This window comes from Sus scrofa, chromosome 6 (assembly GCF_000003025.6).
Source record: "Sus scrofa isolate TJ Tabasco breed Duroc chromosome 6, Sscrofa11.1, whole genome shotgun sequence".
Classification (NCBI taxonomy): Eukaryota; Metazoa; Chordata; class Mammalia; order Artiodactyla; family Suidae; genus Sus; species Sus scrofa.
This window is the reverse complement of record NC_010448.4, coordinates 84,809,405-84,833,846: the sequence shown is the minus strand read 5'-3', so window position 1 is coordinate 84,833,846 and position 24,442 is coordinate 84,809,405. Positions and strand designations below refer to the sequence as shown.

General features: G+C 53.8%; 1 protein-coding gene across 12 annotated transcripts; it reads left to right on the top strand.

Annotated features, from left to right (window-relative positions):
- Positions 3,446 to 24,313, top strand: FGR (FGR proto-oncogene, Src family tyrosine kinase). Of its 12 annotated transcripts, none has more exons than XM_021095651.1 (13): positions 3,446 to 3,640; positions 10,927 to 10,989; positions 11,978 to 12,207; positions 13,087 to 13,189; positions 13,959 to 14,057; positions 18,146 to 18,249; positions 18,492 to 18,641; positions 19,477 to 19,632; positions 19,731 to 19,910; positions 20,442 to 20,518; positions 20,742 to 20,895; positions 22,250 to 22,381; positions 22,491 to 24,313. In XM_021095651.1, exons 3-13 carry the CDS (start codon positions 11,988 to 11,990, stop codon positions 22,697 to 22,699), a joined length of 1,584 nt encoding a protein of 527 aa, XP_020951310.1. In that variant the 5' UTR covers positions 3,446 to 3,640; positions 10,927 to 10,989; positions 11,978 to 11,987; the 3' UTR covers positions 22,700 to 24,313. The 12 variants fall into 12 exon arrangements, with proteins under 12 accessions (XP_020951310.1, XP_020951307.1, XP_020951304.1 ...); XM_021095648.1 differs by having other exon boundaries at positions 11,975 to 12,207; XM_021095645.1 differs by having other exon boundaries at positions 11,943 to 12,207.

Below are 24,442 nucleotides of genomic sequence, written 5' to 3'. Positions count from 1 at the left end.
GGCCTGTACCACAGCCACAGCAATGCTGGATCCTTAACCCACTGAGCGAGGCCAGGGATTGAACCCTCATCCTCATGTATGCTAGCCTGGTTCTCACCACTGAGCCATGAAGGGAACTCCTTATTGACTATTCTTGCCTAAATTTAGGCTGCAAAATGGAGTTTTTCCCTAGTTCTTACATTCCTTCTAGCATATTAGCTGGCATTTTTCTACAAAGAAAAGCTTTTCCTCATCCACTAGGAATGAACTGCAGTTCCTCCTAAAAAGGCAGGATAAATGCTTAATTTTCAAAGGGGAGGTTTTGGTAGTTTTTTCTTCTGCTTTTTTTCTTTTTGGCTGCACCCCATGGCATGCGGAGATTCCTGGGCCAGGGATGGAACCCGAGCCACAGCATCGACCTGACCCACTGCAGTGACAACGCTGGATCCTTACCCATTGAGCAACATAGGAATGCCATCTTTTTTTTTTTTTTCCCCTTTTAAATGGGAAAATTCTAGAAACTGTGCGCTGAAAGGATAATTATTTGGCGAGGGAGAGACAGATGGTGCAGGAGAGGAGGTTCCAGAAGGTGTGAAGTCCTAAAAAGGTGGGAGGGGGTAGCTGCAAGTGGGGAAGGGGGAGAAGGGGTGGGAGAGTGGAGGGCAGAGGAAAGGAGGTGAACTGGTTATCTGGGTGAACCTGCAGGGCCAGCTTACTAAGAGATGCACCAGAGGATTGCTGGGCCTGGTTAGTGTCCTTTGAACCTGGGATCTGTGACCCTGTCTATCTGGCAGGTGGTTTTCTCCTTCACACCCAGAGAGGTGGATGGTTGGATTGTGGCAGGCCTGGGGCTTTCCAGGCAAGCACAGTGGAAGGTGAGGAAGGTAAGGCAGTGCAGGAGCTTGGCAAGGGGGGCTGTAATGGCTGACAACAGAATCTAAGATGCTTGAAAACAGCCGTGAGGACAGGAGGATGATAGCTGGATGGGAAATGGTCGGGAGGTCTCAGTGGGCTTGCTGGGCCTTGATTTTTGGTCTTGATGTCAGTTTTCAGAATTGATTTCAAGGAACATGTTGGGGAGTTCCTGTTGTGGCACAGCAGAATTGAATCCGACTAGGATCTATGAGGATGAGGGTTCGATCCCTGGCCTCACTCAGTGGTTTAAGGATCCAACATTACCACAAGCTGGAACTCCTAGCTCCAGGAACTCCCATACGCCATGAGTGTGGTGCTAAAATAATAAAGAAAGAAAAATAAAATAAACTGTGAGCACAGGAACTGAAAGGTTAGTGGAGGAGGGCAGCAGGCCCCTATGAGGCCTCTTTGTTCTGTGCCCATCATCTCCGCTGTTGCATGGGGGGCGTAAGTGCCACATGGAGGACAAGGACTGGACCTGACTCCTATTTGAGCCTCGACCATCCAGCCTGGCACAGACTAGTGACAGGAAGGCTGAGTTTAATTGATTGAATGAATGAATGAATGACAGCAAACACTTATCTGGCACTTACTATGTGCCAAGCACTAGCCTATCAGCTCATTGTTTCTCCCAAGAAACATGTAAGGTCACACCTGTGCCACAGCAGCAGCCCGAGCCAAGGCAGCGACAATACTGGACCCTTAACCTGCTGAACCACCAGGGAACTCCTCTTCATTCATTCTTTAATTCTTAGAACCAATCATTTGTTTTTGCATTGGGTTTTCATTTGTTTATCTGTTAATTCCTTTGTTCCTTGATGGAGTCATGCGTCCTGTACCCAGAGAACCTGCCTCTTTGTGCCAGACTCTGCCTGGGCTTCAGGGGACATTGCCAAGAGCCAGATCCAGTCCTTGCCCTTGAGGAAAACATATCCCACACCCCACACCCCAGGAAGAAGTGATCAACAGGCACACTGCTGAGTGCTCTGCTGAGGATGAGGGGCCAGACCTTGAAGGATGACAGAGCGTGACAGATTGGGGGATCCCCACGGGCGGGGACCAGTCTCTTTCATCTTTGTCCTCCATAAGCCTGACACCAGAAGGGCAATGATAAATGTTTGTTTGCTAATTGAATACACAGGGCCACAGCCAGTCAGAGAGTGCTTGATGGTGGAGGTGATGGTGCCCAGCCAGGGTGAAGCCACTCTGCCCAAGTCCTGTACCTGCACCTCCCCATCCCTCCTCCCAGTTCCCTAAGAGAAATGCATTCTTATCGATACCCAACTGTTCTCTGCCACCCTAAATCATACGGAGACACACCTGAGCACACACATGTGCACACACACACAGATATTTCCATGCATCCCTGCTCATATATAGAAATACACATGCCTGCATCATGTGCCCCAATTGTTGATCCCAAAATGGCAGTCATTGTGTTTCTTGCCTATAATCACACACACACACACACACACACACAAAACAGTGCTCACATACCCTCCCTGCCTCCCTACTGTATCCCAACGCACATCCTTCTCCACCAAACAGCCCTCCAACACGCATCCCTTCCTCCCCAGACAGAAGGGACTCTCCTGGCCTTTGGTTGAAGACTGAAGAAGTAACAGTGGTCGGAGGGGGATTGAAGCTCAGGCTGAGGGAAGGGTCAGGGATCCCTGCCAGTGGGAAAGGCTGGAACTGTCACTGAGGATGATGCTCAGTTTTTCTAAACCTTGGGTGGGTGTGGGAGGCTGACATGGTGCCAGTTCCTCAGTGCGGCCCCACAGCTGATTCCTCTGAAAAGCAGTTTCCTAAGAGAGGGGTCTTCTTCTTCTTTTTTTTTTTTTTGGTCTTTTTGCCTTTTCTAGGGCTGCTCCCACGGCATATGGAGGTTCCCAGGCTAGGGGGTCTAATCGACTGTAGACGCCGGCCTATGCCAGAGCCACAGCAACGCAGGATCCGAGCCGCGTCTGCAACCTACACCACAGCTCATGGCAACACCGGATCCTTAACCCACTGAGCAAGGCCAGGGATCAAACCGGCAACCTCATGGTTCCTAGTTTGATTCGCTAACCACTGAGCCACCACGGGAACTCCACCTAGGAGAGGGGGTCTTCTGCTGCTTCCCTCTGTCCTAGATAGTGCCCAGGCCCTGAAGATGGCAAAGTGTGGTGACTGGAATTGCAGTGGCTCTGGTGACAGCAGTCTGAGGTCAACTGGCCATGATAACTTGGGTTCAGGCCTGTCCCCATCTGGGCCTCAGTTTCCTCAGCTGCAAAAGGGGGGTGGGGCAGTGATATGGAAAAGCCCCTCTTAACCTTTAAAGAGTGGGTGCTTCTGGGGGTGAGGAACCTGCCCTTTTGGAGGGGTCTTGGGAAAGCAGTGCTGGGTGTTCAGGTCAGGGGAGAGGAGCCAGGGTGCAGGGGGAGGCCTGGGAAAGCTGACCCCACGCGATCGCGCGGGGGAGGTAGGAAGGGGGGGGCGGGAGGGCCTGGGATTTAAGGGCCCCTCCCCGCTGCGGGCAGCTGGCTTGGGGCTGGGGCGTGACTGCAAATTCTCCCCGTCGGCACAGCCACCGCCACCGCGGCTGCACTAAGAGACGTCCGAGGCGGCTTCTTCCTCCCTGCCCAGAGCGGGCGGCGGTCAGCACCCCAGTTTCCTCACCCCCACCCCCGTCGGCACTCGTGGCTGCTGGGAGCCGGGCTAGCTCACCCTGGGGTCGGTCGGAAGCGGACTCCCCTGGGAGCAGGTAGGCGCAGTCAGTGGGGCTGGACAACAAGCCCTGCCCCGCCCCCAGCCTGCCCTGGGCCCCGGGAGGTGGGGGTGGGGGTGGGGTGTGGGGGTGGGGGTGGGATGGGGGAGGGGTGGGAGCGGAAGCCTGAACTTGGGGAGGAGAGCGGAGGGAGTGGAAGGCCAAAGAGACCCCCTCCCCTTGAAAAGCACCTGAGGAGGAAAACTGAGGCGACCTGGAGACTGAGACTGATACAATTTGGGGAGGGGGCTGAGGGAATATGGGGACAATAGACTAAAAGGACCCCTCCCAACACGCAGAGGTATGGTGGGGAAAACGGAGGGAACCTGTGGAGTGGCAATGATAGAATTTGGGAAGGGGGCGGAGTCGGGGGGGGAGAACGAAGAGACCCCCAAAAGGGGCTGGGGGAGAAACTAAAGGGACCTTGAAAGCGAGGATTTGGGGGAGAAGCCGAGGGGTCTGGAAGAGAGGAACTAAGTGGCTGGGACCGGGAGAATCAGGTGAGGGAGTTCGCGAGAAGAGGTCAAGAAGAACCCTTTCTGGAAGATGCAGAATGTGGGGCACAATTCCGGGGGTCCAGGAAGTCCCCCAATCCGGAATCGGCAGAAGTCGAGGGTGAAGTCTGTAGCGGAGAGGGGAGGGGAGGCTGCCACGAGGCAGCCCCCAGACCCTCCCACCCCGCACAGGTGGGCGGGTCCCGGGTGGCCTGGGGACTCCTTCGAGGCGCTGGAGGCGTCGGTCCCGGCTTCCTGGGGAAGTCTCCGCCCTCGGCAAGGATGGGCCTCTCTGGGTGCCCCCTTCCCGCCCGCGGTGGCGGTCTCGGTCCACGTTCCTCTCGGGATCCGGGAATTGCTGGCCTCCCCGACGGAAATCCTGCCTTTGACCGCGACTGCCGGGAGGGGCTGTCTCCATGGTAACAAGAGGGCGGACAGTCAGAGGCGGGTACTTGGCTGCAGCAGGGATCCCCGCCCGCCCGCGCTGCCCCCTTTGATTCCCTCCCCGGCCCCCATTTTGGGTCCTCAATCGGAGGCAGCCTTTGAGACAGAGGAGTAAGGCCATGATGCTCAGTGTTCAGGGATCCTGGGGAGGGGGATCTGCAGTCTCAGAGTCTTAGCCAGACTGGGACCTTGGTTGGTGTGTGACTTAGGCCAATTCTGAGGCTTCTCTGGGCCTCATTTTCCTTATCTGAATTATGTGGGAAATTATCTCTGCCCCTACCCAGCCCCCAGCCCCACCTTATCCCAGTCATGAGAATCAAATACAGAAAGCAGTTTTTGCCTAGTGTCCTAGAGGGGTTGAGTTACCACAGATTCAGGGATCCTCTCCATTTTCTCAAAAGCATGAGGCAGAACCAGAAAGCCTGACAAGGCCTCCAGGGACCAGAACACAGCTGATTCTAATGAAATAAATGTCTGTGGGTCATTGAAGCCTCATCCTGGGAAATTCAGTAGGTTTGAGATCTGTTCCCTGCCCCCCCAATCCCCATGGTGCCACATCCAGGGGTCCCTGAGTCCTTTGACATCCTTCTGTCTGTGTGTGTGTGGCCCCGGGGGAGAGCAGGGCTCTAGGGCCACTTCACAGATGGGAAAATGGAGGTCTGGGAGTCAGTGACTGACAGGCCAGCAGGAGGGACCCAGAGTTCAGGGCATCCTGTCCCTGATGCGGTGAAGGAAGTAGCCAGAGCTGAGGCCTGTGTTTCTGCCTCATCCTTACCGAATCCCAGGAAACCCCGTGGAGAGGGGAGGGGGTGCGGGGAGTGGTGGAAGAAGGTATAGGGTTCCTGGGCTTCAGGGCTGGCTCCCACTCCCAGTGAGTGTGAGGCTGTGAGTGACGGTGGAGAGTGTTTATGAGTATGGTTTGGGCTTTGAGTGAATGAGCAGGAGCGTGTGAGCATATGTGTGGGTGTTTGGGTATTCTCTGCAGCCATCTGGGGCTGATGTGGCAAAGGAAGTGGTCAGCCCTCAGGAGGATGGGTAGGGGGACCCCAGACCTGGGGAAGAAGGAACCACGGCCCTTCCTGTACAGAGCAGACCAGGCTAGCTTACCGTGGGACCCCAGGGAAGTCTGGCCACACTGTGGAATCTAGCCTCCTATTCCCTCAGCGCCCCCTAGACCACCCATGGCTCCCATCTCCCAAGAATCTTGAGTCCGTCAAGACTCCTGTTTTAGAGGCTAGTGGGTCAGTTTTCAGCAAGAGGTGAGAAACCACTTTTACCTACAAAAAGTGTAGAAAATTCAGCTGACCCCCTCAAGACCTTGTGGAGGGTAAAGCTAGTGTGGCCCCGCCCCCGCCCCACCCCCACACAGCTGGCCCTACCAGGGGGGTAGAGTCAGACGGGGTATATCTTCTTAGCCCCTGGGTGTTCAGGGGTGGGGGTGGGGGTGGTAAGGCCCAAAGAAAGAATGATGTGGAGTTCCCGTTGTGGCTCAGGGGAAACAAATCTGATTAGGAACCATGAGGTTGTGGGTTCAATCCCTGGCCTCGCTCAGTGGGTTAAGGATCCAGCATTGCCATGAGCTGTGGTGTAGGTCGCAGACTCGGCTTGGATCTGGCACTGCTGAGGCTGTGGTGTAGGCCAGAAGCTACAGCTCCATATAGACCCCTAGCCTGGGAACCTCCTATGCTGCTGGTGTGGCCCTAAAAAGAGAAAAGACAGAAAAAAAAAAGAAGAAAGAATGATGTGAGATAGTTGGAGGTTCTGTGAGAGGCGAGGGCCACAGTAAGGGAGATGGGGGCTCAGGAAGGGCACTGGAGCCAGTGAGGGATGGGAGCTTTCAGCAGAGGGGCCAGGCCTTGGTGAGGGATGGGGTGCAGTGGGGCTGTGACTTTTGCCTGCCCCCGGCCATCCCGGCACTCTGAGGAGATGCCGGAACTCATGCTGGATGGTGGTTTCCTGTGGCTGTTGAGTCCCAGTTCCCTTTTGGTGAAATCCCCCAGGCGTCTAGGCCAACTCAGTCCTCCTGCTTCACCCTGACACTTCTCCTTCTTCTCAGCCCTGCCTCCTCCCCTCTGGGCCCTGGAGGCCTTCCTCAAGGAAAGGAACAGAAGTGAAAGTTCCCTGAGCACCCACTAGGCGCCTAGGCGCCTCGTACTTTCAGGAGCTTGACCTCAATTGATGGGCAGAAGCAGCCCTCGGAGGTAGAGAAGTATATTCCTGTTTTCTAGGCGAAGAAACTGCAGCTCAGGGAGAAGTGAATTGACTTGCCCAATGCCTCAAGCTAGTTGTCAGGCTGGGGAGAATTTGAGCCGGAATCTGTCTCCAGATCCCAGAGATACTTGCCAGAGGTGACGGGGGGTGGGGTGGGGGGGGAACAGGACTTCCTGTGTCTACATCAAAGCCCCGACACAGCTTTGGCAAGTGTGGACCTTGAGAAAGGATGGGTGGGCCTGGGGCTCCTCTGTCCAGGAGTCGGGGTGGGAGAGAGGCAGTTTCCCTGCTGGGTGGCCAGCTGCCAGATGGCGGGGGCAGTGTGCTCAGTTGGCCAGGGGCTGGGTAGGAAATATGACAATCACCAGTCAGGGACAGCATGACCTCCTGCCCAGGCTTTAGAGAGAACGGAGCCGTGAACAGAACTCTGGACCTGAATTAATAGTCCTGGCTTTGAATCCCCTGTCTGGCTGCTTGACCTCCATCAAGTCACTCCCCCCGCAGTCCCTCCCCACAAGAGGGAGGTAGACTGAAAAATGGTCTCTGGGGCCTTTCTAGCTTTGCTGCTTATGGTTCTCACTCAGCCCCATTGGGCAAGGGCCACATCTCTTCAAGCCTTCCCAGCAACTGCACAGAAGGTACACATGCAAAGACTGAGTCTCAGGGGGCTCCTACTTTTCACCCAAAGCCCCGGAGCTGGGTAGGGCCACACAGGGGGAGATGCTAAAGGTGAGAACACCATGGTCCAGGATTGGACCTCAGCTGGAACAGCCACAGCCTAACCCAGATGAAATTTGGAAGCCAGCGCCTGTCAACCGGCTATTCAAGTGGCATGTTTATTAGAAGACTCAAGTCCCTACAATGACCAGCACGCTTGTGGCCATTCTCTGAGCCACTTCCTCTCTGGTGTTCGCCGGCAGCCTAGCTCCACGCTAAGAAAAGAGAGACCTGGGTTCAGATGCTAAAGGCTAGGAAAATCAGCCACTGCCTGAGAAACCCTGGGCAGGTCACTTCCCCTCTCTGGGCGGTAATGAGCATTTACAGCATGTCGCCCAGGGCCTGGCACACTGCAGATGTTCACTGAAGTCCAGATATTACTGCTCTCGAGAGGACTTCGACATAACAACACGGCTTCTCATCGGCTTTGGAGCCACATTGATTTGGGGTCACATTTTAGCTTCCCCTTACTTGCTGTGTAGATGATCTTAGGGACGTTATTGACTATCTCTGTGACTCAGTTTCTTTATCTGTAAAATAGGGAAAATAATAAATAATAAAACTTAACCTGATAGGGTTACTAAATGCGATCAGCACGTGCATTGCTTGGCACAACGCCAGGCGCTGCGGAGGTGTTTGATACATTGGCCTTTTAAAACTAATAGTTACTGCCCACCCCCCACCCCCAGACTTCGAGGAAGTCAAATTACTCTCCTAGGAATTGGTGGCTGGTGGTTGAGATCAGAACCCGGCGAGGACAAAGAGTACCGGGGGCTATTTTCATGCAGATGCCAGCAGAGAGGACCCTGCCTGTCCCTTTTCTCTTTTTTCTCTGTCTCTCTTGTTCTCTGTCTTCGTCTTTGCCTTTCTCTTTTTCTGACTCTGTCTCACTGTGGCTCTGTCTCTCTACCTCTCATTTCTGTCTCTGTCCCTCCTCTTTGTTTCTTTCTGGCAGCGACGTGCTGGAGCTAGTTCGCTAGTACTGGCTCTGGGGAGCTGATTCTGCGAATCTCATTCCACCCCAGCGTTCAGGAAGTCACTTCGGTAACTTGAAATCGGCCATGGTGGGAATATGTACACCATGGAAATCAGCAAATGCTACAAATCAGGGCCTTTCTTTCTTTTAAGAGTCAGTGTACCAGCACAGCCTACCCTCCCGCCCCCTCTGCCCACGCGTCAGCTCTGCCAGGGCTCTGCCTCAGCCCACAGGGCCCTCTGCCTCCCTTTCCAGGGCTGACAGTTTCTGAACCCCCCACCCCATTCCAGGCATGCAGAATTCCAGGCTCCCCTGAGGCTGATTTGAAAACATTGTGCTAATATGCGCCCGTGTTGTTGGGAGTGAACACAGTGTATCTGAGTGGGGACCCCCGAGGTTATAGAAGTTTGTGTCTTTGTGTGGGTCTGTGACTGAGGGAGACTACATGTATCTCCCGGGGTCCCTGTAGGGGCTCCGGGCACCTGTGCGGGCTTGCAGGCGTGGCTGTAACCATCTGTGTCTGTGACCGGGCAATGGAGAGAAGGGACTCAGATCCTGGAACCAAATGCCAGGATGCGTCACCCATGTGACCTTGGGCGAGTTGCTAAACCTCTTGGCGCCTCAGTTGCCTTGTCAATAATAATAATACTTACCTTGTAGAGTTGTTATGAGAATAAAATGAGGTAATAGACATAAAGTGTTTCATGCAGTGGTTGGCAATAGGAAGTGCTATATATTCTCCATATGCTATTTTTTGGGAGAGCCTCTGTGTGTGTGTGTGTGTGTGTGTGTGTGTGTGTGTGTGTGTGAGGGTCGGGAGTGTGTGTGTAAGGTTTTGGCTTCCTTGAAGATGTCTGTGTCTATGAGTCTGCTCAGAAGCTCTGTGTGAAGTGCTGTGTGTAGCTGAGGTGATGTGTGTCTGAGAAGGTGCTGGGAGGGCAGTGTGGACCAGGCTGTAGGGCTTTGTGCCCTCTGAAATGTGCTTGTGTCTTCCTGTGAGAAGACCTCCACCCTCTTACCCGCATCTGACACCTTTGTGCTCGCTCATCTTACCCGCATCTGTCTCCTCGGTGCCTGACGTCCACTCCCTCGACTTCCCCCACCTCCCTGTCCCTTCTCTCCCTGACCCTAAGCAGCCCATCGATCCTGGAGCCCCTCAGACAGGGGTTTCACCCCAGGGGAAGATCCCGAGGTAAAGGCCTTCGCAATGGCTTGGTGAACAGCGGCTATTTTGGGGCTTTCACCACAGCTCACCTCGCAGTTCACCACAGGGGTGTTACCTCCCCCATACACACACACACACACACACTCGCAGAGGGGAGAAGAGTTACAGTGGAGCGTGAGATGGGTGGGTCTAGTGGAGACCAGGGTGCTGATGTGACAGAATCTTTGGCAGGCAGCTGGACCTGGTGAATTCAGGAAGGCTTCCTGGAAGAGGTGAGTGGTGCTGGGTTAGGAGGGGCAGGACCCAGCGAGAAGAGGGAGAGGATAGCCATGAAGAGACCTGGACTTGGGGACCACGACAGGCAAGGCAGAGGCACCTGTCCCAAGGATCCTTGGGCCCCACTGGAAGAAATCAGGGTTCGCTGGGTCGGCCCCACCCTGCAGCTCTCCATTCCTCTCATATCTTAGGAAACCGAGCCCTCTCCCCAGCAGTTCCTCTCTGAGTGTCGCAATGGCAGAGTTTCTGGCGGGGCGTGGAGGGCCCTTGCTCAATGACCTGCCTGCCCCGTCACTCAGAGGACACGGCTACCAGGAAAGGCTTGGCTCACTTCGGGGCTCCCCGAGGGGCTGTGGTGGCCCTGGCTCCTGACCTTGGCCTCTCCTTGAGGTGGGGATAGGAACAAGCTCTGGAGGTAGGTGTCCACCTTCACTCCACCGCCAGATGTAGCCCTGGGGCTACTGGGGTTTATCTAGCCCTTTGTGGGAGCAGAAACATCGCTTGTTTTTAGGAGCCAGTGACTGGAAGCCTATAGTGAGCTGAACAGGGCTTGACAGAAATCCTATCAGAGAGATGGGTCTAACCCCAAAATATGTGTGTGTGTGTGCACGAGTCTGTAAGCCTGAGAGGCAGTCTTTGCGTGTGTGTGCCTGCTTGCTTGTGTGCCTCTGCACACCAGAGCTTGGCCTTGTGTGAGAGTTAGTCGTGTTGGTGTGTGGCAGTGGTGGTGAGCCCATTTGTGCAGGTGCACGTTGTGAGTGTGACTGTGTGCTGCTGTGTGTGTTGGTGCAAGTGGGTATAAGCGTAAGAGGGTTGGTGCAAGTGGTGTGTCTTGTGTCAGTGTTAAGTGCGCTTGGGGCGGTGGGAAGGAAATGAAGGCTGAAGGCAGGCTGGGGCAGAGCCCCGGCCTTCTGGCTTCCTGGAGAGGGCAGAGCTGGCATCTGGCTGCAGGAACACTGGCAGAGACTTCATCTTCCGTGCCCTTCTGTCTCACCCTCAGGTCTCCGGCCCCTCCCCAGGACCATGCCGCAGCCCCACTGACCCAGGAGTCGGGGCCTGAGGGGTGAGTGGGCCGAGTGGGGACGGAGGGCTTTCAGGGTCAGGAAAAGGGGTGGAGGTGGCCTGCCTGAGCCCCACAGTTCCTCACAGTCCCCTCCTCCTACAAGGGCCCTGTTGCTAGGTAACAGATGGGGAAGCCAGAATGAGGCAGCTTGAAAGGCCAGAGGCTGGACCCACGACAGGAAATGGCCTTGATCCCCCTCTGCAGGGAATCTCCAGGTGCAGGCACACAGCCCTCATGCACGTGCACACACACACACACACACGCGCGCGCGCACTGATACATAGATGTGCACACACACAGAGACACACACATTCATGGAGACATTCACATGTACTTACACAGACCTGCAGACACAAACACACACACATAGACACAAATGCTCCCACACAGGGCTATGCACACGGTCATGACACACAGCCACAGAGGCACCCACTCACACACACCTGTGTGCCCAGAGTGACACTCACACACTCACACAGAAAACATGTGCATACTCCTACAGACACGAATGCACAGTCATCACATGCAGGAAACGTACACACACTCCTATACACACACAGACACAAAAAGTCACAAAGGGCTGGACATACGTACACACAGACACATACCCACAGACAAACTCACAAATACTTAGAGACACACAAAAGACAAACACACACACACAAGCACTCTGAGGGGAGTCACAGAAACCCAACACGATGAAGCAATAAGAGGCAGAAATATATTCATAAACACAGCAACATCGTCAAGCAGAAAACCAGCCCCAGAGAGGGGATTCAGTCTCTCTCAACACATACCATGGACACCATGGTGGCCCTGAGCCAGCTTTATCCCTCACTAGGGAGGACCCCCTCTTCCATACCTGAGAGCAGAAGCCGCATGCTTGTGTGTGTGTCTGTGTGTGTGTGTGTGTGCACAAGCATGAATATATGCATGTGTGCCTTCACTGGCAGGGCCCCAAGTGAAGCATGCCCCCATTCTGCAGCAGGGCACCTGGAATGGGCTGTGTGTTCTGCAAGAAGTTGGAGCCGGGGCCCAAGGAGGATGGTGGCCTGGAAGGCGACTTCAGGGGCTATGGGGCTGCAGACCACTATGGCCCTGACCCTACCCAGGGCCGGCCTGCATCCTCCTTCTCCCATATCCCCAACTACAACAATTTCTCCCCTCAGCCAGCCAGCCCCGCCTTCCTCGATGGGGCCACCATCAGGGGCATCTCAGGTAAGTCCAGGGGGCTGACGGCAGGCACTGGCTGGACCCTGGGAGGACCTAGCGGCAGAGGGGGGAGACTTGGACATCTCCTTCGGAGCCTCCAGGATGACGTGGGAGACATAGCCCTGCTTTAAGCACACAGTCTGAGGGAGTGGCTATGGCCTTACCCTCAGAAAGTCCCAACTAGGGTTCCCGTCGTGGCTCAGCAGAAACAAATCTGACTAGCATCCATGGGGATGCAGGCTCAACCTCTGGCCTCACTCGGTGGGTTAAGGATCTGGCACTGCCGTGAGCTGTGGTGAAGGTCGAAGATGGGGCTCGAGTTGCTATGGCTGTGGTGTAGGCCAGCGGCTACAGCTCCGATTCTACCCGTACCCTGGGAACCTCCATATGCTGTGGATGCGGCCCTAAAACAACAGGAAAGAAAGAGAGAAAGAAAGAGAGAGAGAGAGAGAGAGAGAGAGAGAAAGAAAGAGAGAGAGAGAGAGAGAGAGAGAGAGAAGAGAAAGAAAGAAAGAAAGAAAGAAAGAAAGAAAGAAAGAAAGAAAGAAAGAAAGAAAGAAAAGAAAGAAGGGAGGGAGGGAGGGGGAGACAGCTCTGAAGGACTCTGATGACGGATGCGGAGGGGTGGCTGCTTGGTGGGGGAGGGGAGAAGAGACTCCCAAGGAGTCCCCAAGGTGGGAGGGATGGGCTGGAAGGGGTGGGTCCTGCATCCATGGGGACCACATGGGAAATCCACCAGAGTCCGAAGACCTCTGGGCTCCAGGGAGTTGCAGCAGTAAGGAGGCGCAGTGCCCGGCTGGGGAACAGGCCCGGGGAGGGGGGGTAGTCCCTCTGGTGCCCCATCCGGTAGGTACTCTACTCTGACGAGAAGCCCTGACTCTGCAGGGACCGGGGTAACCATGTTCATTGCCCTTTACGACTATGAGGCCCGAACAGAAGATGACCTCACCTTCACCAAGGGCGAGAAGTTTCACATCCTGAACAACACGTAAGTGACCAGACCACCCGGCTCAGCATGGCCTGAGCCGGGAGCATGACCCAGAGCAATCCTACCTGGTTCTTGTCTTCAGAAAGCTCCAGCCTAGGTGGGGAACGGGTACATGACAACAACAACCCTGGTTGATTGGTACGTGTAGGGAAAGCCTGAGGAACTATGGGCACAGAAAGAACACCAAACATGGTCTCCAGGGTAGTGGTGATGACGGTAGGCTTCCTGGAGGAGGTGATTTCAAAGCTGAGGCTAGAAAAAGGAATAGACTTTGAAAGAAGAGGTGAGAAAAGGAAGAGAGAGAATGAGACGAAACCACCAAGTGGGTGGGTCATAAAATATCAAGTGCAAAACACAGAGAGCAGAGCCCGGAGAGGTGGGTGGGAGCAGATTCTGCAGGACTTTTTAAGCCACGTTGAGGAATCTGGATTTTATAAGGAAGGAAATCTAGCCACTGGAGGGTTTTCAGTGGAGAAGTGACCTAGTTAGCTGTCTACTGCCTGCCCGAACCCCAACTCAGCTAAGGAGCCAGAAAAGAAAGCCAGGAGGCCCAGATGTCCCCAAACACATTCCTTCTGCAAGGAAAAGCTCCCAGGGCAGCTGCAGTGGCTGATGGCAGAACAGACAAAAGCCCTGGGGTGTGTGTGTCCAAGGTGAGGGGCTGGCAGGGCCAGTGTCCATCTGCTCCTCTATTTGGCCCTGATTGTCCCCACCAGTGGGTGCTCCAGGGACTGGGTTGCTAATGACACCCCCTGTTCTGTGCCTGCAGTGAGGGTGACTGGTGGGAGGCTCGGTCCCTTAGCTCCGGACAGACTGGCTACATTCCCTGCAACTACGTGGCCCCTGTGGACTCCATCCAGGCTGAAGAGTGAGTAGGCGGTGGGGGGAGGCCAGCCTTACTGACAGGATCCTGAAGTCTGAACTCAAAGCCACCTCTCAGGCAAGTCCCAGCTCCATTCTGAGCCCGTCTCCTTGTCTATAATTCTGGAAGGTCATTGTGAGAATAAAAGAAGAAGATAATGATGATAATAATAGTAAGTAATACTTATCTAGCACGTGCTATGCTCTGGGCACTATTCAAAGTGCGTCAATAAGTTCTTTAATGAAGTTCGGAGCTAATGCTATTCTGTTTTATGAATGAGGAAACTGAGGCACAGAGAAATGAAATATCCTGCCCAGGTTCAAATGGCTAGGAAGTAGGTGGAGCTGGCATTTGAATCCAAACAGTCTGGCTGCATTTGCTAAGCATTATGTACATGGAGCCTGTCAGCAATAACAGTGCATGAGCTTTTATTTTTTTATTTTTTTTGTCTTTTTGCCATTTCTTGGGCTGCTCCCGAGACATATGGAGGTTCCCAGGCTAGGGGTTGAATCGGAGCTGTAGCCACCGGCCTACACCACAGCCACAGCAACTCGAGATCCGAGCCGAGTCTGCAACCTACACCACAGCTCACTGCAACGCCGGATCCTTAACCCGCTGAGCGAGGCCAGGGATCGAACTCACAACCTCATGGTTCCTAGTTGGTTTCGTTAACCACTGAGCCACAACGGGAACTCCAAGCTTTTAAAAATAATTATAGAGAGTTCCCGTCGTGGTGCAGCAGAAATGAATCCAACTAGGAACCATGAGGTTGCAGGTTCAATCCCTGCCCTTACTCATTGGATTGAGGATCCGACATTGCTGTGAGCTGTGGTGTAGGTCAGACACGGCTCAGATCCTGCATTGCTATGACTGTGCTGTAGGCCAGCAGCTGTAGCTCCAATTCAACCCCTAGCCTGGGAACCTCCGTATTCCATGGGTGCGGCCCTATAAAGCAAAACATAATAATAATGATTATTATTATCATTATTATAAAATGCTACACAGATGTAAGGGGCCATTACTCAGAACTAATTCTATTAAGGAATCGCGGGAGTATCATTTATGGAGTACCTCAGTATAATTAAGATACCATGACTGGTACTTCACCTACCCCAATTCATTTAATTCTCACAATAACACGATTGATATTATTATTATCCCATTTTACAATGAGAAAACTAAGGCTCATAAGCATTTTTTAAATCTAGCCTCACATATACAGATATAGAGAAGAAAAAAAATGATTAGAGAGACTGCACGGAGTGGGAGTCAGTAGAACTTGGTAACTGATTTGCCATTGGGCTCTGGGGAGTTGGAGGAACCCAGGGTGACCCAAAGTCTTCTTGAGGCACTGAGCGGCTGTCATTTGCTCAAGTGAAGAACATAGGAGTTCTCGCTGTGGTGCAGGGGAAACTATTCCAGCTTGTTAGGTTGAACTCAGAGAGAGGAACAGCCACATGGAGATGGCCAGCAATTAGACTAGGTTGTGCCTTGCATGAGAGGCGCCCAGCCCATGACAAGCCATGCCCCTGAATCAAGCAAGAAGAAGGGGCGTCTTTGTCTGACTGGCACTAAGCCTCCTGAGTTTATTGGCTTGGGCTCTTGCAGAGGGCACACCTGGGCTGGGGTGGACACTCAGTCCTCTTCAGAGTGGCAATGATCATTAGAGCTGTGTAAGGGACCAGAGGAAGAGAGAGAAGAGGGAAAGCCATTGGCCCCAGGACCTAACTCTGGAAAAAGCTGCCCTTGAAGGAGCAGGAGCTGTGGAAAACCAGGCCAGCCCAAGGCAGAACAGCCAAAACGGCAGAGGAGCGGTTTCAGGAAACCGGAAGGGGCGTGTCAGAGGCTGACACTGGATTTGGCAATGGGGGTGACCTCTGTGAGAGATCTCTCCGCACGAAGTGAGGGTGGAGGTCAGGCAGCGGGAGCAGGGAGGGAGTGGGAGCTGAGGAAGTAGAGAGCCAAGTGTGAAGTGCTTTTTCAAGTGAACGAAGGTGAGAGAGCAGAATGTTGGCGGCAAGCTAGGGCCTAGGACGGTTTCCTTGGGGGAAGGAAGAAATGTGGGCATAGGGAAGAAATGAGGTGGCTGGGATGGGGAAGCTGCAGATGGGGCCAGGTCAGGGGCGGGGATGGGAGGAAGAGGGGTTCCTAAGCAAAAAGGAATGGATGGGATCCAGAGCTCAAATGGGCTGAGCCCTTCTTCTGGGGAGGGGGGAAGGAGGCATGGAGGAGGGGAGAGGTGATGAGGCAGAAAGCGAGAGGTGTGGGGGTACGTGCTTGTGTCCACATCTCAGAGGAGGCAGTGTCATGAAGCTCAGAGAGGCACTCGGTGCAGCATCGTGGTTAAAAGCAGTGTCGTGGTTTAAGAGTGCAGGCCCTAGAGCAGACAGCTTGGGTTCCTATTCTGGCAACATAGCTTAAGAGCCCAGAGCTGTGGCTAAGTTGCTTAACCACTAGGCATTTCAATTTCCTCATCTATCTAATGGAGGTTAATACACTACTTATTTCATAGTGTTGTTCTAAAAATTAAGTGAATGCATATATGTATTACAGCAGAGCCTGACACCAAATAAGTGCTGTTATTATTATAGCAGTTAATAAGGAAGTAGCTGATGTCATGGGTGGGTTGGGGGCAGGGCTTTGAAAAAACTTGGGGATGTGTCCACACAGTCCTTCAGTAATTTCTCCTTCCACACCCTGCCTGTCCTCCTGGACATTCTGCTTGCCAATGCCATCTCCTGTCCCCCAAACGCTGCCTGGTACCCAGGTATGGACTGACAGTCCCAGAGTTCACTGAGGCTGCCACCTCCCTTGATTTGAAAACTATACTCCTGTTGATTCAGCCCAGCATGGTCACGGGCCCATTTAGTGGTCAAATGACATCTGCGTCCTTTACGACACCTGTGGTCACTTCAGCTCCCCAGGGTACTCTCACAGTTGGTTAAAGCTACCATTCGGCCCCAGGAAGAACATCCAAGAGGCAGCAGGAATGCTCGAGGTCTGAGGTTGAAGTTGAGACTTAGTTTTAATTTTTTAATTTTTTGTCTTTTTGTCTTTTCTAGGGCCGCACCCACGGCATATGAAGACTCCCAGGCTAGGGTTCCAATCAGAGCTGTAGCTGCCAAGATCCAAGCTGTGTCTGTGATCTACACCACAGCTCACGGCAACACTGGATCCTCAACCCACTGAGCAAGGCCAGGGATCGAACCTGCAGCCTCATGGTTCCTAGTCGGATTTATTAACTACTGAGCCATGGGAGTTCCCGTTGTGGCACAGCGGTTAACGGATCCGACTAGGAACCATGAGGTTGCAGATTCGATCCCTGGCCTCGCTCAGTGGGTTAAGGATCCGGCATTGCTGTGGCTGTGGTGTAGCCCGGCGGCTACAGTTCTGATTCGACCCCTAGCCTGGGAACCTCCGTATGCCGCGAGTGCGGCCCTAGAAAAGGCAAAAAGACCAAAAAAAAAAAAAAAAAAAGGCACTGAGCCACGACGGGAACACCAAAGCTGAGACTTAGAACAATATCCAAATTGAAGAGCATGAAGGAAAAGCAGCAGTCAGAGCTGGACAGGAATAGTCAAAAGAGGGACAGAGAATCAGGAAAGGGTGTCGTTCCAGAAACCAAATGAGGAAAGGGTTTGAGGTGGGTGCAGGGAGAGGAACCTGTGTGATTGCCTGGAGTGGTGGAAAGAGAAGTAGGGTGGTGGCAAAGGTTTTCAGGTAGAACCTCTCAGGCCAGCCTTGTGGGCAGGTCGCTTCCCCTCTCTGAGCCTCAAGTTCCTCATCTATAAAATGAGCCTGTGGAAGGAGCCACAGTAAGCTGATCACTGAAAACTGGGATTCTAGCAGTTGTAGTTCAAGAGAAACCCAGAGAGTGGAAAAGAGAAGCCTAACGTTTATTGGGCAAACTACTATGTCCCAGGCTTTCTACATTCCCCCTCTCTGGGATCCTCCTGACCAGGCTGCCAAGCAGGCATGTGGTCCCTGTTTCAAGGTGAGGAGCTCCAATCTTGGTGGGTGAGATGACTTTTCCCGGGAGGCTGAGTCTGGGGTTCAAGGGGATATACCTGACTTCTGCCCACCCTTCCCAACAGGTGGTACTTTGGAAAGATCGGGAGGAAGGACGCGGAGAGGCAGCTGCTCTCCCCGGGCAACCCCCGGGGGGCCTTTCTCATTCGGGAGAGCGAAACCACTAAAGGTGGGAGCTGTGCCATTGCCCGCCCAACCGGAAGCCGGGCCATTAGGGCAGGGCCAGGAGCAGTGGCGGGAAGCTTGGGTCTGGACCAAGACTGGGACGGGTTGGAGGCCAGAGCTAAGACTAGGACTGGTTTCAAAGGATATGGCCATCCACTTTTAGGGGCCCCAGCCTTTCGGGCCCCCCTGGGCTTCCAGACTGGGGGTGAGGAGGAAAACGGGCCCAAAGGTCACCCTTGCCCACAGGCGCCTACTCCCTGTCCATCCGGGATTGGGACCAGGCCAGAGGCGATCACGTGAAGCATTACAAGATCCGCAAACTGGACACTGGCGGCTACTACATCACCACGAGGGCCCAGTTTGATTCGGTGCAGGAGCTGGTGCAGCACTACCTAGGTGAGGGCCGCCCCCCCCGGGGGGGGCGTGCACTTCGGATTCCTGAACTAGCCCGTTAAGACTGAGGCCCAGAGAAGGGAAAGGTCTCCCAAAGCAGTGGCTGGGCCAGAACTAGAACGCAAGTGTGTGGGCTCCCAGCCCAGGATCCTGCTCTGTAGGTTTCCAGAGGAAACTGAGGCAGGAAGTGATCCCTGGCCAAATGGCGCCCCCTAATGTCTAAACTGGGCAGGAGACTGAATGGACCTGACTTGGAGGAGGGGCTGTGGGGTGGAGGAGGGAAAGTTAACACTGATACCCAGGTTTCTGCCCTGGTTGGTTAAGCCAAGGATAGGTCTGTGGAAGGGTGAGGGCTTGTGTTTACATCTTTGTCAGGAATTCCCAAGTCCATTTCCACCTGTCAGAATCCTACCTTATCCTTGGAGGCCCAGCTGGAGACCACCTCTGATGGGAAGACCCCCAGTCCTTCGAGGAATCATCTCTCCCTCTCGGTGCCACCTTCTTCCCTATTCAGTGGGCTGGTTGCCTTATGCTCTGGCCTGTGACCTCAGCTGTGGCGTAGCTCCTGGTTTGTTTGTTTGTATGGCCCGGCTCATTGCATGTGGAAGTTCCAGGGCCAGGGATCGAACCCACACCACAGCAGCAACCAGCACCACAGCAGTAACCTGCACCATAGCAGGAACAACAAGGAATCCTTAACCTGCTGCAGCACAAGAAAACTCCCAGCTTGGCCTAGTTCCTCATAACTGATCCTGGGGTCTCGGGCAGGATGAAGAATGTGTTGGGCATCCTGGCCTGCCTTTGGCCTCCAACCCCCCCCAACCCTCTACTCCCCCAGAAGTGAACGATGGGCTGTGCCACCTGCTCACGGCAGCCTGCACCACCATGAAGCCGCAGACGCTGGGCCTGGCCAAGGACGCCTGGGAGATCAGCCGCAGCTCCATCGCTCTCGAGCGCCGGCTGGGCACTGGCTGCTTCGGGGATGTGTGGCTGGGTACCGAGGTCCCCGGGGGTGGGAGCTGGGGCCCGAGGCTGGGACGAAGGCTTGGGGCGGCGGGGAGTCGGTCCTGACAAGCCACGGCCGCTCGACAGGCATGTGGAACGGCAGCACAAAGGTGGCAGTGAAGACGCTGAAACCGGGCACCATGTCCCCGAAGGCCTTCCTGGCGGAGGCGCAGATCATGAAGCTGCTGCGGCACGACAAGCTGGTGCAGCTGTACGCCGTGGTGTCGGAGGAGCCCATCTACATCGTGACGGAGTTTATGTGCCACGGTGAGGGGCAGGGGCAGGAGGCGGAGTCCAGGAGGGCGGGATTTAGCGCGAAGTTAAGGTGGGTGTCTCTGGAGGGAGGACTGTGGACTGAGTCCGAGTGAGGGGCTGGAATGAGTGACGCCACGGGAGTGCCGTGAGTTAGACGAGGCGGGGTTCTGCGCCTGGGGACGGAGTCTCGTGGGGTGGTCAGCTGATGGGTGGGGCGTGGGCGAGCAAAAGCGGGAACTGTGAGGAGAAAGGATCGGGGGCGGAGTCTGAGCGGGGCGTGTCTGGTGGGAGGCGGGGATGGAGGAAGAGAAGTTGTAGACGGAATAAGTGTCCGTGAGAATGAGGCCTGGGGGAGATCTGTGAGGGGCTGAGGCCCCTGGCAGGGTCCTGAGTGGGGGCGGATCTAAAGTGTGAAGACCTAGAGCAGGAGGCGAGGCCAGGCTACGCGAGATGGGTCCTGGGTGGGGCGGGGCCACGTGAGAAAAGGCAGGCCTAGTGCTGGGCAAAGGGTCTTGCTGCTGATTTCTGAGTTCTTCTCCCCAGGTAGCTTGCTGGAGTTTCTCAAGAACCGGGAGGGCCAGGATTTGAGGCTGCCGCATCTGGTGGACATGGCAGCCCAGGTACACTGGGGACAGCAGCCTTACCTTTCCCAGAGCCCCTTCTATGATCTTCCACAAACCCCTGTGCCCTCAAATCCCTAGCCTACCCCTGAAAGTGCAGCCGCAGCTCCTGGATCATCTCTGCAACAGCCCCTCTCTTTGAGCCCTAGTCTGAAAAGTGGGTTTTTCAAATGATGCCTCGCAGAAACCGTAGTATTTGGATCTCTCCATACCTGGCCCCCAGGTAGCTGAGGGCATGGCCTACATGGAGCGCATGAACTACATCCACCGAGACCTGCGGGCAGCCAACATCCTTGTGGGGGAGCGGCTGGTGTGCAAGATCGCTGACTTCGGGCTGGCTCGTCTCATTGAGGATGATGAGTACAACCCCCAGCAAGGTGCCCTGCCTCATCCCACCTTCCAAGAGCTCCATGGGGCCCCACATTCTCAGGAACCCTTTCCCCAGATCATCTGAGACAGTCCCATTCTGATGTAGAGGAAAAGGCAACTCTGGGCTCAAACTCAGGGCCTCCAATCAACAGGGCCTTGGGCAAGTCACCAGCCTGTTTGGGAGCTGTCTTTTCTAACAGTGAAATTCTCTATGAATATTCTCAATGAAAATCGTCAGACAACAGTAAGTCAACAGATATTTATCAAGCACCTACTATGTGCCAAGCACTGCTATAAATCTCAAGTGAAAGAACCACAGGAGTGCAATTCTGAAAACTCTGTAGCCAGAATGCCTGAGTATGAAGTCTAGCCACTTACAAGCTGGGTAATTTGGGCAAGTTTTTTGTTTTTGTTTTTGTTTTTTTGGGTTTTTTGTTGCTATTTGTTTTTGCTTTTTAGGGTTGCATTTGCGGCTTATGGAAGTTCCCACGCTAGGAGCAGAATCAGAGCTGCAGCTGCAGGCCTACATCACAGCCACAGCAACCCCAGATCTGAGCCACATCTGTGACCTACAGCACACTTGCAGCAACGCCAGATCCTTAACCCACTGAATGAGGCCAGGGATTGAACCTGCATCCTCATGGGTACTTGTGGGGTTCTTTACCCACTGAGCCATAATGGGAACACCCTGGGCAAGTTATTAACTGCTCAGTGCCACCTTTTCCTTATCTGTACAATGAGGATAATAATAGTAATAGTTAAAAAATAGTAATGAAACCCATGGGTTTTTCATAAGGGTTAAATTAGTTAACGCCTTTAACTCACAACAGTGCCTGGCACGTGTTAAAAGCTACACAAGTGTTAGCTGTTATTTTATTTTATTTTATTTTATTGTCTCTTTGCCTTTTCTAGGGCCGCTCCCGTGGCATATGGAGGTTCCCAGGCTAAGGGTCTAATTGGAGCTGTAGCTGCCGGCCTACACAAGAGCCACAGCAACACAGGGTCCGAGCCGCGTCTGCAACCTACACCACAGCTCACGGCAACACCAGATCCTTAACCCACTGAGCGAGGCCAGGGATCGAACCCGCAACCTCATGGTTCCTAGTCGGATTCGTTAACCACTGAGCCACGACGGGTACTCCAGTGTTAGCTGTTATTAGGATGAGAATTATTACAATGTTTATAATAACTGCCCAGCACTAAACTAGATACATAGTAAGAGCCGGCTAGATACCAGGTCCTTTCTGATATGCCCAGAGACCACTGTGCTTCGGTCCCCAGTCCTAAAGATGCCATTCTCCTTGATCCAGCTGTTCCCAGGGATTCCTTCACTAACGTTCTCTTCTCCCCCAATCTCTCCAGGGACCAAATTCCCCATCAAGTGGACAGCCCCAGAGGCTGCCCTCTTTGGCAGATTCACCATCAAGTCAGATGTGTGGTCCTTTGGGATCCTGCTCACTGAACTCATCACCAAGGGCCGAGTCCCCTACCCAGGTTTGCTGAGAGGTGGAGAGGTGGAAGGGTGGTCTCGGGAAGGGTTTCTTTCCTGGTTGCTGCTTTAGGAGGGGCTAGTCCCCCCGACTGATGGAGCCTCACCCTCCAGGGATGAATAACCGGGAAGTGCTGGAACAGGTGGAGCATGGCTACCACATGCCATGCCCTCCAGGCTGCCCAGCATCCTTGTACGAGGCCATGGAACAGACCTGGCGTCTGGACCCAGAGGAGAGGCCGACCTTCGAGTATCTGCAGTCCTTTCTGGAGGACTATTTCACCTCCACAGAACCGCAGTACCAGCCTGGGGATGAGACATAGCCTGTTTGCGTATCTACCAGCTCTCTGGGTGTGCCCACCAGCCCCTTCCAATCCCCAGGGCTCTGGTCCCAAAGCCCCCAGGCCTAGAACCTTGTAGAGTCCTGGTGTGTCTGAGCAAGCCAGTTGCTCTGGCACCATCTAGGGCAACCTATTCATTTGAAAGATGGGGCAAATCGAGGCTCAGAGATCATTCCTCACCCACTCTGGCCCCAAGCACTATTTCTCCCTTTCCCACTTAAGCCCCTGTAGGCCTCTAGCCTCCCTACCTGCACCCCACCCCCCAAAAGAAATGCTGAGATCTTGTCTAGTTATTTATAAAACTGTGTATCCTTTCTCTCCCTTATCTCTGGTCCCTGCTTTGGTACCCTGTCATCCCACCCTGGTCCACGCCCCCGGAATTTACTTCCTGCTCAGTTCGCTCTTGTCTGTAAGTTACAAAGACAGGGAAAGTCTCTGCCAGATCCCTTTCCTGCTGCATGGACGCTCTAGTCCAGGACTAAGGTCCAAGCTCAGGACTAGGGAGAGGGTTGCTGAGGGCTCATCACCTCTTGGAAACATATGTGTGTTGATTGATTCTGTAAATAAGAAAAATGACAGTATGAATCCTTGAGCCATGAAAGCCCCTTCCTTTGGGAGGGATGATGGTCGGTGGAGGTGAGTGGAGCTGCTTTGGCTGCTGGGAGGAAGGGGAGGTGAGTCACTGCTGCACTGGGCCACCAGTTACTAAGCACTGACTTTGTGAAGGGCCCTTTGCTAGGCAGGACCCTGGGAAACAGAGATGTGAATAAGACCTGTCCCTGTCCTGGAGGAGTTCAAAGACAGCCTAGGGAGAAATAATAGTAATAATAATAACTTATTAATCAAGCATCTGAATTGATGCCAGATGTGTTTACATCCATCTTTTCGTTTAACCCAGTCCTGAATCTGGCTCTATGACTAGCTCCCCATTTACAGATAAGGAAACTGAGGCCTGGGGTCGGGGGTTACATGATGTACCCAGGTCACACAGACCTATGTGACAAAGCTGGGATTTGAACCTAGGTCTCACAGAGCTGGGGTTTGCTCTTTCTAGTAGACCTCACTGTCTCTGGGCTTTGGGGAAGGATCCTGTCTGCTGCAGGTGGATGTTTGGGGATCTTTCTCCCTGAAGATATTGGTAGAAAGTTTCCTCAGAACCCCCCCCCCAAGTTGAATGACCTGAAAGAAGGGGAATGAGGTGGTCATTGCAGCTTGAGAGCTCCCTGTGCCCAGCCATGTGCTGGGGTTTGCTGAGAGGGAGCAGTAAGATGGGGAAAAGCCAAGTGACTGCTTAGGGGAGTGGTCACAGGGGTGGGAGCCTTAGCTATGCCCGTGTCAACTGTCAGGGGCCAAGGCTTTTAGAAGGCTATGGTCTCTGGCCAGCCAAACTCACCAGAGCCTGGTGCATAAACCAGAGACCCATATTTCCACCTGCAGTGGGATAAGCAGGTAAGAGCACGGCCCCGGAGCTGGGGGGCCATTGTGACTCTTGCCTCTATGACTCGCTAGTTGTGCCATTTTGTGCAAGGCTCTTCATCTCTACAAGCTTTAATTTCTTCACCTGTGAAATGGCAATAAAATGCACAATACACATTAGCTGTCACTACCATTTATAAGTCATTTACTCTCTGCCAGGCGTCTTACTACGTGCATGCTGCCATTCAGTCCTCACAGAAGCCCGTGAGGGGGGGGGCTATTGTACCTTGATTTTACCAATAGGAAACT

What these genes read in the sequence shown, in the direction of transcription:
- FGR (XM_021095645.1), top strand. Translation starts at nt 11,958, where the DNA reads ATGCCCCCATTCTGCAGCAGGGCACCTGGAATGGGCTGTGTGTTCTGC. An exon ending in TTTCACATCCTGAACAACAC is followed by an intron (nt 13,190 to 13,958) that starts GTAAGTGACCAG and finishes CTGTGCCTGCAG; the next exon opens with TGAGGGTGACTGGTGGGAGG. An exon ending in CTTCGGGGATGTGTGGCTGG is followed by an intron (nt 19,633 to 19,730) that starts GTACCGAGGTCC and finishes GCCGCTCGACAG; the next exon opens with GCATGTGGAACGGCAGCACA.